This window comes from Dermacentor andersoni, chromosome 3 (assembly GCF_023375885.2).
Source record: "Dermacentor andersoni chromosome 3, qqDerAnde1_hic_scaffold, whole genome shotgun sequence".
In the NCBI taxonomy this organism is placed as follows: Eukaryota; Metazoa; Arthropoda; class Arachnida; order Ixodida; family Ixodidae; genus Dermacentor; species Dermacentor andersoni.
In genome coordinates, this window is record NC_092816.1 from 78,720,705 (window position 1) to 78,733,740 (window position 13,036).

Here is a 13,036-nt window from a genome sequence, read left to right on the forward strand (position 1 = left end):
TTGAACTATATAATTTTCTTTACTTCTCGGTGAGTTGATTATATAGGGGCTGACCTATATTTGTGTTCAACACATTCTTGAGTAAATAAGGTACTCGCTTACCATGCTGCTAGGCCCTGGTTCAATTCCTTGCAGGGAACTAAATTACCCTTTATTTTTACACTACCATTGTTTTCAGGCCACACAGAGACACAGTCAGGCAGGCCAAAGTGGGTGGGAGTAGGCAAAGAATGGTCTCGCATTAAATATGTAGAACTGCGCCAGAGAACCGGACATGACATGTAGGGATTCGAAATTAATGCTGCAGCCAAGCACAATTCGCCCAGCAGTAGATTGATCTTGCAACGACGTTCACTACCTTGCTGCTGCTGCAAAAAATAATGGCAGTAGTGGTAGTCCTTATTAGCAGAGTGAATGGCACTTATGGTTGGAGCCATACCTGCTAACTTGAAAACTCAATGAAGGTCCCACAGACACGACATGGGGGAGGGTAAAAAAGCTTTTTAAAATCGATTATGTCCTAAGGTCGACACAAATGAATGATTTAGATCTACAAGACTATCAAAAACTATATAAAATCAGGCATTTTATGATAAAATCGTAAAGTTGGCAGCTATGAACAGAGATCCTGTAGTGCGCATGATGCATACAACATGGAAGGTGCTCACTGAAAAAGTCGTTACAACTTTCGAATTATGCTCAGCATATTAGTACGAAGGACAGCTATGATTGCATTTTTACTCTCTTGCATGCAATACGTATAACAAAGCCGATTATAATATATTATAGGATATATGCTTACAACAGATACTATAATGAAGGTATTTCTCAGTTGGACGTGACTTTGTAATGAGGTTTGACTGTACTACAAAAGTATAGATCGAACTACGAGATTCTTATTAGAGAGCTTTAGGAGCAGTGGACCCAAAGTTGGCAGTTGCTTGCCATCAGTCATGTGCATAAAAGAATCCAATCAGAGTTTTGGGTTGCACGCTTGTGCAGTGCCTATGATGCCGATTTCTTAAGTGTGCTAAGGTGTTTTCATTCGCTACTTGTAAAGCTATTATGCACAAACGCTTGAACTTAAGTATACATATATACTAATGTATTGCTTTCCTATAAAAAGAGCCAGATGACTGATGATCGTGTATGGTCATATGGGTGTATATGGAAACCTTGGTTCTCATATAGGATGATCCCATACGATTGTACAGGACTATGAATACAGGTCACGTGTGTCCTTTCAACAGGGTTGGTCTATATTAATTCACTTCTTTCATCCTTTCACTGTCTGTATTTCACTGTGCTGCAATCACAGAATGGTCTGCTTGGCCCTTTCAAGCTGCTGGGGCTTTATCCCTGTTGACCAAAATGTTTAACTAGCAGCCATGTGGCTGCTTAAGGGCTTGCTAGCAGTGTAATTTATTCTAGTAGTAATTCTTAGCATGCACCAAGAAGCCCACACAGGGTTATGTTTCAAAAAGAAGCACGAGTTACGAGTCTTCTACAAAATTTACGAAAACGAAGAAACCTGAAGCAGTGGACATTCAGCGCCCTCACAAACATGGATGGAAGTACCGTAACAACCATTCTGTGTGCAATACTCAACAGAGTTTAAAAAAAAAAAAAAACAATTATGGGGTTTTACGTGCCAAAACCACTTTCTGATTATGAGGCGCGCAGTAGTGGAGGACTCGGGAAATTTCGACCACCTGGGGTACTTTAATGTGCACCTAAATCTAAGTACACGGGTGCTTTTGCATTTCGTTCCTATTGAAATGCAGCCGCCGTGGGCGGGATTCAAACCCGCGACCTCGTGCTCAGCAGCCCAACACCCTAGCCACTGAGCAACCACGGCGGGTTACTCAACAGAGTGAAAAAAGTATGTAAGCCAGGGGCAAGTACACGACGCAGTGCCTCTATTCCTCGTCTGCATCCCTTCTCGCACTGTCGTCATGAATTGTTGCAGTAGGAACAGTCACCAACAGGGTGAAATGCCCGTTTTGCTGTCTGCAGGATTGCAAAGCCTTTTTTTTATTGCAATATTCCCCACACCTGCCCTCTTGATGTGTTATATAGGAATAGTGCGCGACTAATTGAATGTCTTTTTCACACGAACTCTACCTAGAGAAACAAACCCAACACAAAAATAGAGTGTCCCTTAGTAATGTGTGACCGTTACATATTTGTCAACAGAACATTCACCATTTGGCATGCATGTAAGACACACGTGAGCATACCTGAAAACCAGTGAACATTAAAATTCTTGAAGATTCCCTCTGCACTCTTCTGTCGCACCATCTTTTAAAGCATTTTTTTTGCAAGCAGAATTTGCTCTTAAGAAAGTTTGATGCAATGTTGATGAAATCATGGAATGAGCCCAAAATCATATGCAAGTAATTTTGGGCGAGTCAGCAGGCATGCATATGAACACCAAGTGCCTGAATGGTCCAGCCCACAGAGCAAAATGCATACCGTTCCTGAGCAGACGACAGGTCCAGGTCAGAGATGCCTGCGAGAGAGATGTCCACTCCGGGTGTCATTATGTCCTGCAACATCTTGATGGCTCGCGAGTGGTTGGTCACCATGGTGTGCATGTGTTGCAAGTTCGTCTCAAGCCACAACTTGACCTGCATTTCAGGAAGGACATCTTAGCACCTCGCACCACATGGACATCGCACAGGTTACTATAAACGACCATAGTGACTTAAACAATACATTTTTTACAGTTAACATCAAAATATGGCCTCTGTCTAACTGGTCATTGGCAAGTGATCTGGCAACCCGGAAAACTGACACAAATTCATTGTGGCCACTAGCAGACAGTTTGATGATAGAGTTGTTGCAGCCTGGCGACTGTGCTGGACAAGAGCAGTGTCATTCCAGTGTACTTGACTGCATTTAAGGAGCACAATCTTACCGGCTGAAGCAGTGAAAGTGGACTGTCACAAAATATTGATGCGTGGGCCATCGACAGCAGTCCTTCAAGATTGGGCAAACAACAGATTACTATATGTCTGCGTAAATGTTGTGCAACTTAACACAGGACTATAAGGTAGGTGAACTGCAGCAGTACAAAAACTACGACTCTGAAATAAAAAAAACAATACAGAAATCCTAGAAATGTTTTGTTTGATGGCACTCGCAAAAGATGTCTGTAAAACACCTTCCAATAAACGCTTAGTCTGACTTCATACTGCCACTTGCACAACATCCTGCAAATGAAAAATCGCAAGGCCAGAAAATGTCTAAAGTGCTGTCCTTGTCCTTTTTGTGCTAAGTGAATCAGCTTTATTTGTGCTGCTTTAGCAGCCGATCGAGGCACATAGCTGGAAGACTGTCCAAGGGATTTGAATCAGGTAACAGCAAGATTTTCAGCCTCTGATGCAAAACAACACTACACCTCACCTGAGGCAACACAAGGTTGTCAATCTTTTGCTGTCGGCTGCTGGCATCCTCCAACTCGCTAATTTTCACTTTGGCATCCCCGAGTGCTTTTGCAAGGAGCCTATTCTTCTGGAGTATGGCCCGTACTTTCTTCTTGTACTTTGCTGCATGTAGAATAGCAAATTGGCAACCACTGTAGATTCCTATGCAGGTTGCAAGGTCTACAAAGACTGCATGAGGCAAAGTTTGATGACCACTATAAATATTCTAACATCTACTGCTTTCCTCTAAATTGTCTAACTTTATTTCCCTGCTAGATACAGAGGGTTTATGTTCACTATCCATTTTTTTGGATCACAGCGTGGCGACTGAGTGGCTATGGCATTCTACCGCCGAGCATGAAGCTGTGCGCTTGATTCTCAGCTGCAATGGTTGCATTTCAATCGGGGCGAAATTCAAAAGTCCACATGCACTTCAATGAATTGCATGTTAAAGAATACCAGCCGGTCAAGACCAATACGGGACCCGCCGCTATGGTGTCTCATAGGCATGGCGTTGCTTTGGGAACTACGGATCATTCATTTTCTCAGGTCTCAATGAAAGTTAGCATTTCGAAAACTACGTGTACAATAGTAAGGTTGCTTCAGGCCTGAAGAAATATACAGGGGCACCACTTCCATGAACACTGTGCTTCTACAAGGCATCTGTCAGATTTATTTTGAATTTTGTTTGTGCAGGTCCATATTGACTTGGGAACTTGCAAACCAACACAAGCTTCCAGATGTACACGCATTTCAATACCTTGTATAGCACTAGTTGACAACAGCTGTTGCAGCAACTAAGAAGTTTTACCTTGCGCTAACTGTTACACGAGCTGAGAAGCGTGGCAGTGAAACCGGGGGCATGAATGTTACATTAAATTAAAATTAGGCAGAAATGGACTAGCTGCTTAGGATAGCCTAGGAAGAATATTTCAGTTATCATTTTGTGGAATACGCAAAGACCGACATACTGGAAACGATGGCTGAGAGAGTACTCACCAAACATGTCCGACTGGTTCATCAAAGAACTGTGGTTGCTCTTGTTAGAGTGTCCCCACCTGACGTTATACTTGATCTGGAAAGTAACCGTAGAAAGGTGCAGGCTCTACTGTGGCATAAGATATGGTGCAGAACGAAAGAAAATGTGTAGTGCTGTCCACTCTAACACAACATGAACGTATGACCAACTTCATAAAGGAAAACGACACATTATATTGACCTACATGAAAAAGAATTATTGGGGAGGCCTTTACGTAGAACTTGGCTGCAACCAAGCGCCAATACTAATTTGGCGCTTGATTAAACTGAACCATACAGTGAACCATACCGCATGTGCAAACATTGTAAATGAGCGACGAATAATACAGGTGTTACAAGGGCACTCAATTGCGATTCTAGACCACGATTGACTCCCTTTTGCAGCTTGCACAGCGAAGCTAATCACAATCGAGAAATTAAATCTGGGTCAGGCTCGATTGTGATCAATGCATATCTTATGACACCTATGTAAGAGTAGCAACACTGTATGGTCTTACAGATTTAGGGTCCACCATATTCAGGCTTGTTGTTGTAGCCTGTGACACGTGTGGCTCCTACACACCATGGGGGATTGGCCAAGAAATGGGTGGATTATTATAAATTAATATGGAGCATAAATTTCCTAATATCTATGGGAATAGCATTGAATAGTGTAGAATTACCTGTTAAAATAGAATCAGGAAGGTCATATTGGATGAGTAATAATTACTTTAAAAGTAAAAAAAAAAAAGAATTTAGCAGGGCATTCGTTTAGATTTTGTAAGGAATGTTTGGACAGTGAAGCATGCATCCTTGTGGCTGAATCCCCAAGTGGATGCCCCGAACGAAAGAATTGCAGGTTCTGTCAAGTCCAGGCCAATTCTTCGAAAAGGTATTTCCAGCAATCTTTTTCTTGCCGCAGTAAAGCGGCGACACGATAGAAGAAGGTGCAGTATCGTCTCCTCCTCATCACAAAAAGAACAGAGGGGGGAGATAACCAAACCCGATCTGCGTAAATAGAAATTTAGGGAGGGAATGCGGCAGCGTAATTTGGCGAGGCAGACCTCAAGCATCTTTGCGTAACAGGATTCACTATGCCAGGGAAATGCCAGGTGCTTATACTCTAGAGAAGAAGTCAAATGTGGGTTGGATAAGGCTGATCTAATTGATCGCATCCGAAATCTTGCCGCCGTGATCTGTGCTATCACTGGTAGAACAAGAAGAACAGGGCCGGATAGTGATGCATTTGCCAGGCTTGCTCACACCAGAAGGCAACCATAGTGCTTGATGATGATGATAACGATGAACCTCTGTCATGGCTCATGTCCACTAAGGGGGACAGGCCAAAAATCGGGTGCCAGGATGATGATGATGATGATGAAGCCTCAGGTAATGGCACAAACCCACTGAGGGGGATAGGCCACGAATCGGGTGGTAATATGACTCAATACATAAAATAAAATAAATTGGTTAATAAATAAATAACTCGAAAAAAGAAAGGAAAACAAATAATCCAAGATATGAAATGAACTACGAATACATGAGATGAAGTATTGATCAATACTATGGTAAGCCTTGCGTTGATAGGAATGTTGCTTCTGTGTTAAAAAAAAAAAAACAGTATATACTTAAACTTGAGTAAGTTAAATTATGAATAGTAATAGTAAGATTTGAACTGTGAATTTGTGCTTTTACTTTTTGAATTTTCTAAACTGCAGTAGAAATAAATCAATTCTTCAAACTAAAAACTATTAACAAGGCATTCTTTTTGTGCCACATAGGAAATTATAAATGGCTAGGCAAACGTTCCTGTGGCTATATCCCAAAACTGTTGCTCCAAGGGAGAGTATAACAGTGCTGCTTAAAGGTAATCCTAAATTTTGAAGTGGAATTTCTGCCAGGAGGCAGTGCTTCAGCTTACACTGGCTTTCTTCTTCCTCGGCCTTACTCCCGCTTGGTTGCGGGGTTGACTCTTCTGTATATCCGTTTCGATTTTTTCGAGTTGACAGTGCTTTGTAAGAAATCATGCTCAAACACGACATGAAGTCCTAAATGGATTTGACGGGATGCCTATAATATTGTGTCGGGAAGAATGGGGACAGAAATAGTGCTAACTTTATCAGAACACTGGACAGTCTGGGAATTCATAGGAGATGCAAATAAACCACCATAGAAAAAAAAGAAAAAAAAAAAGAAGAGGAAGGCTTTTTCGCCTTCAGCACTTGTTTCTGCATATTTTACTGCAATTTGGACGTTTCGTTTTCTAATGGAACGGCAATGTCGGAGCTTCGTAAGAAAAACAGACTCAATATCAACGCCACAACCATCCAGTGTGGCCAATCCCCCTCGTGGGTACGAGCCATGTTTTGAGGCTAGAACAACAACATTATTCAGGTCAACAAGAGAAACGGTTGCTTCAAAACAACAATGCAATGCTTGTCCGTTTCTCTTAACCACCCAGTTTTCCAAGGTAAGTATGCGCCATAGACACACAGAGCGACAACTTTGCAACGTAACGTTTGCACGCCAGCCTTTATGTAACATTAGCAACTGCACGGTTCTACATCTACAAAAGGTGACTGGAACCGATGCATGACCTTGTCCGGGTATCACATTTAAATCTGACGGAGACACTCCATTTTGCCGCACTTGTCAGAGCATGGGACCGTCACTTTTGCTACAACTTCCAAAATTAACGCATAACTAGCTCCGGCTACCACCTTTTTACTTGTGGGAGCTGCCACACATCTTTCTAGGCTCAACGGTGCATGGTTTCCAGTAACGTGCGTTCGACAAGTTGGTAGAAGCATACGTTAGGCAAAGCGACATTAGGTCCTAACTCGAGTTGTTCAAAAAGAGGGCGGGGCGCAGTACTGCACCCAACAGCCTACAAGTCCCTTTCCAAGTTGGCCGGTCAGAAAAACTAGTGAAAAGGACGCACGCACAAAAGATAGGACACGAAGACAATGCAAGCATTCGCACTCCATCTTTCTACATGCTCCACAACGACTCTTTTCGCTGGTCTTTTGATTCGGCAATAATGTACTAACTGTTCCAATAGCGTTCGAGAATCAGCGAAACGAAAAGTAAGAGCAAAGAGAATGCACTAACGGCTTATCGTACCGGCAGCATGGTTGACGGCATTTGCAGGCCTCGGGGAAGTTAGACCTCAGTTAAACTGGGTCGGATGCTTTGCCAAACGGTGCACTTGGTATTCTTACCAGACTAGTCGACTGCGAATGCGACCAGCATGTGCAGAAACAATTTAACAAGTGGGTTGACAACGCGAACCATTACCGGGCCTATTTAAACTGTGAACGTCAACAGGACGTAAACGCACGATGACGATGGGGACGACTTTCCTGCCGATCATTTCCGGCGCCTAAAGAAGAAGGTGTTCAAAGCACGACGTCGAAGAAGTATTTATGGCTCTCAAAATTGCTTTCAGCACATTAAACTAGCAAAAAAATAGCCTTTAAAGTCCGTATTTTAAGTACACAGGGCACCACTCAAGGAGCATATATATGAGCGGAAGTAGCTCTCCAAAAGTGAAGCTGGCAGGCGCCATCTTGCTAGAGGCAGAAAGTCAGAGCCGACATAATCGCTGCGTAGCACTAGAACCCCTCCATCCACGTTTTCGCCGAAAGCGGCAGCGGCGCGTGGATTGAGGGGCTTTACGTAGCACAGCGTAGAGGGCGTTCGTCGTGCTTATGAAACTCGCATTGGGCGTTCACGGGAAGACTACAAACGAAGCTCTACCGGGTGACATGGGCAGGGCAAGTTTTGAAGTGAGGGAAGCTCACAGGGGTAAAATTGATTGTGAAGAGCGACTGAGGGAATGTGGAAGAAAGTAAATTGGCTGGGAGAGTTTTCAGGTATTTGTACACGAAAACATTGATTCACAGTGGAGTAAAGTAACTAGTAAGTTTACCTGTAAGTATGCGAGCTGTACGGCTGACATAATATCATGGATGACGGCAATGGAAAAGAAACCTGCTATGCGTAACTACTCAAGAGGAAAAAAACGAAATCAGGAAAGAAACAATTTATGATAACTCAAAGGGAAGCTGATTACTTTTCGAAGGGAGATCAGGACGCCTTAGAACACGCACTTATAAAGCGAGATATAAGAAGGAAGAAGAAGCATATGCTTGCTGCGGTAAAGCTAGGGAAAGTATGGAGCATGTTTTATTAGAATGTGAAGACATCTGCCCAGCGGTCGATTTAAACAGCACTGGCCTCCTTGAAGCCTTTGGGTCAGCGAGAGCAGGGGGAAAGTAAACATGTACGCAGTAGAGATTAGTAAGCGGCGGATGATTAGTGGAAGTAGGGAAACTACAAACAACGGAGGCGTGCAAAAAATAACGTTCACAATACGGGTTCAGAAAGTCTGGTTATGGGAATTGATCGTGGGTTGTTTTTTCACTTTCTTTTTTTTGTTTTTAACATAGGTAGGACATTACGCAATATAATAAAAGGGCTTGGTGGGGCTACCCACCACCCCGTTCCAAAGGGGACGCTCATAGCATCCATCCATCCAATTGCAGCGTAAACATTTCTATGTCGACTCACTGAGGAAAACCGTCGCTGACGTGTGATGCTAAGAAGCCAAGTGTCCCCCACAGGGCTAAACACCTGCACTTGCAGGTGTTATACACTTGCAGACGGCGAACATATCTGAGCTAAATGAATTTGTTCTACGGCGTTGTCTGTGTTGTCGCGCAGCACAGACTGATAAGCAGCCAATGAGTTGATAAGGAGTAATGAGGGGTCCTGCAGTGGACATAATAGGTTGGTGATGATGATGATGAATAAATGGTTATATGGGACTGATCGCAGTTGATAAGGGTTCGACACGGATGTACAAGGCGTTAAATAGCGATAGGGTCCATAATGGTCGGAGCAATTCTTATAAGGACCGATAATGATCGGAGCATTTCTGATATGGTCGATAAGGATTGATAAGGGTCGGATCATGTCTGATAAGGCCACGGATAAGGCTGATAAGGACAGATAAGTGTTGACAAGGGTCGGAAGTATCGTGGATGTAACGTGTTAAGTAGTAGATGTATCGTGGAACCACGTGAGAGCTGAACGTGATCACGGTCATCTTGGTCTTTCCCAGCATATGCCGGCTTGCGCGATTTCCATGCCTTGGGTTCTCACACTTAGGTGGGTCATAAGCTCCTCGGGCGGGGTTTCCGGGTCGATTCCGTGAATTACGGTCCGGGCAACTCCATCCGGTGCCGCAACGTAACAGTTGATTTCGCAAAGGTTTCCGCCCAACACAATCCGCGTGATCTTGTGCGCAACGTCTTCGACCTCCTGATATGGGGTACGAACAATGATTATGTTAGAACCGGGTCTCAAGCGCACGAGGAAACGTGAATCTTCGACTTTCCCTCTGCAGGCGGCCGAGACGGCTTTGGAGATGTGGTGGTTGGTGAAACTCTTCACCTGCAGGCCTTTCTTGGGTCGGATGATGATTCTGAAGTCCCTAGGTGGCAGGGGGTGGGGGAGGGGGAGTCGTCGCCTCCTCTTGAAAGAAGACTTCTTTGATGCCCCGGCGCTTGCAGTTGATGATGATAACGCGGTGGCGGAGGAGGGTGGTAGTAGGGAGATTGTCCTGCCTGCCACGAGTACTTGCTCGCCTTTGGCGAGCTTCTGCTTGGTTCTTCGCTTGAGGTGTAAAGACCAATTAGAATAAGGACATTCCGATGAGGTCCCTTGCGAAAGGTCCTTGCGAAAGCTTGCGAATGGCAGAGTCGACATGGCTATCTTCCTAGATGTGTTGGAAGTCCGTGGCTGGGGTTTCTTGGGACGAAAGTCCGGCGGCAGCTTGAATAATAGCAACAGGGGCGGGTGGGGATGTAGTAACAGCTCCACATCCACCTTCTCCGGTATACTATAGAAGCGGCCGGCTGGGATCCAGCGATGTGCGTCATAGCGAGCGTAGAGAAATCGTAGCAAGCGAGCGAGCGGCGGCAAAGGCGGCGGAACGCCTTGTCTACCTCGGCGCTGCCATCCACGGCTGTGTTAGGCTTAACACGGACGCACCGCTGTGGAGAACTTCAAGTACCAACAGCACAAAATAATAGGCACTCACGGTCTTTAAAATTCTCAGGGGGTTCCGGATGACTTCCCGAAGGTCTTCCGACAAAGATTTCGGTCCTCTGATGTGGATTTCTTACGAGAATAGGAAAATTCGACGGAGCCCATGCATGGGACGCACGTCTGCTCCACTCGGCTCTTTTTCTTCCACCATCGCGTTGTGAAGATTTGTGAAAGTAACATAAGCGTTGCAATGGCCAAGTTGGAAGTGTGCAGACAACACAAACATATCGGTCACCAATGCTTACAAAAACGTAGGAACAGCTGAAAACACATTTCAGGGACTTGAACTTTTTAAAATGTACATTGGTTCCCTATAGACCTCAGACACTGCCCAGGCGGCGCTGCGGAAAAACCCGTCACCAGCGCCCCCATCGCAGCCTTGGCGCTAACCAAGCGCTAACTTAGTAGTGCAAGGAGAGCTGTCCGCAAGCGAAGGTGCGTATAGGCCACAATAGACCCTTCTCTTTCGTTTGTATTGAGGCACGGTTTCCTAAAAATCAAGGACCTGGAAAGCTTCTTCCGCCCATCCACGCTTCGGAAAGGAAGCTCAGCAGGACGAAGTACGTGTACAATATAAAATAAAGTCTAAAGTGTTATTTCGGCGTGCTGTAACTCGCAAGTACAGAGAGCATCAGGTTTGTCTATAGGCATATCAGCATAAAAATCGAAGCATTTCAAATTGGTTCATATTGAGTATGTCCTGAACACAAGACTTAAGTATCTCCTATATTTTTATATATGTTATCGTAATGTTTTGTCTCGCAATTATTTACAGAGAGTAAATCCTTTCATAGCCTTTTCCAGGGCAGCGAACAGAAAACGTTTTCCAAGGCAGCAAACAGCGTGCGATCATAACGAAAGTAAGCTTCCTACAGTGCCTAAGCGCTGCATCTTTCTTTCTTGCAGGAGCTACAGCATCGCTCAGTACCTTAATTTGAACTTTTCGCAGACGCTTCGAGTAACAAGCGCGCACAAATAAATGTAAATAAACGCGACATTTTTTTTCTTTCCACACGTGCGTTACTTCGCAATTACTCATCCAGTGCTCCTACAGCAACTTTATTGCTCACATTTGAAAAACGCATTCGAGCAGGCTCAGCACATCGCGAAGCGTGCTTGTTGTATCGGCGCAGGACATACAATATACCGAAAAATAGAAATGAGCTCGCGATACAACGATGCTCTAGAACAGGATGTTGAATTCATAAACGAACCAAAATGTTTGGTTAAGCTGACCTGCCAAATCTCTCCGTTCCACTTGTTGAGTCAAGCGGAGGCGGACGTCTGTTAAAAGGTGGAGATATCGATGGGACATAAGCAGGATGGTTCGCAACCTTGTTTTTTCTGTTACCAACGAATTGGCGGCTGTAGATTCTTGAGTTTTCGCTTGGTTCACGTTCCTCCGTCAGGGCTACGCAACACTATTACAGAAGAACAAAATTGTCGCACTTTCTCATGCGAGCCACTGTGTTGTGGGGAATGCAAGTAATCCGATTACCCAACAGGTTGAACAGCCCGTATCCAGCGCTCTCTCCTTTCCCCTTCATACGATCGCGATGGAAATCGGTAAAACTGAACGTTGTTGTTCCGTCCTTCCCGTTCATGGCAATTTACAACATAACAGTAGCGTCGATTGCGGCGTTTCTTCGTAGCGCGACGAGCTATCGCGGTTGCCGTCGTTTCCGCCATCAGTCTGAAGAGTGAGCCAGCATGCGCTTTATGGCAGTTCAGCGGCGCGTCCGACTAGCGTAGAAATTCATAGCTCTCTGTCTGGGTGTTAAATTCGCAAAACACTCGCCATATGGACCAAAATCTAGTTAAATCGTTGTTTCGCAGTCGCTAGCTGCATAGGCAACTTAGCAAGGGAGTCGGGCTTCGCACTACTCAATTACTGCGTCTTCGCAACGGCAGGTGGCGCTACGCGTCTTGCAAAACTCCAGAGTCTGACGTCCATACAAGCTCCGTTTAGAAATTAAGTTCTATTAAGTCAATCGATATTTAAATAATAAAAGTCCTGAAAGCAGTGTTGCTACTCTTCACAATGCGCTTGATTGTATTTCTGAGTGATATGGCATATGCAAACCATAATGCAGAACTCTGAAACCTTGTAACTGGAGTTGAGCACTACCACTCTTGTGTTCATGTCATAATACAACCTAATGCTTTGCTGGGCGAGTTGGTACGTACTTGTGCACAAACAAGAAGCATTTGAGACATGCAGACGCATGCACAATAAAATAACTGGACTGCATTTCAATTCCAAATCACGTTATTTACCAGGTAGTTCTGGCTGGATCAAAACTGCACTTGCAACACTTCCTTTATTATTTTTTTTCGTAAATCATGCACTGGTCTTGTGCATGCGCCTCAGCCGTATCCCTAATACAAGCACAGGCATTGCACGGTACGTGTAAACCAAATAGAGAAGGTCGTGTAAAGTGAGCACCAGACGTCACAGCCCGAACCAGCTGGGCTAC

At 44.5% G+C, this 13,036-nt stretch overlaps 1 protein-coding gene across 3 annotated transcripts in view; it reads right to left on the reverse strand.

Annotated features, from left to right (window-relative positions):
• Nucleotides 1-7,764, reverse strand: part of LOC126544322 (uncharacterized) — a 31,628-nt gene extending 23,864 nt beyond the window's left edge. Inside the window, exons 1-4 of one of the 3 annotated variants that reach the window (XM_055061436.2) lie at nt 7,667-7,764; nt 4,428-4,503; nt 3,409-3,551; nt 2,476-2,630 (exon numbers count right to left, since the gene is read on the reverse strand). In XM_055061436.2, coding sequence (XP_054917411.1) covers nt 2,476-2,630; nt 3,409-3,551; nt 4,428-4,449 — 320 coding nt within the window. In that variant the 5' untranslated portion in view covers nt 4,450-4,503; nt 7,667-7,764. Of the gene's footprint in view, nt 1-2,475; nt 2,631-3,408; nt 3,552-4,427; nt 4,504-7,556 lie in introns of all 3 variants that reach the window. The other 2 variants (XM_055061433.2, XM_050191607.3) reach the window with 2 other exon arrangements.
• Between the last annotated feature and the right edge of the window lie 5,272 nt (nt 7,765-13,036).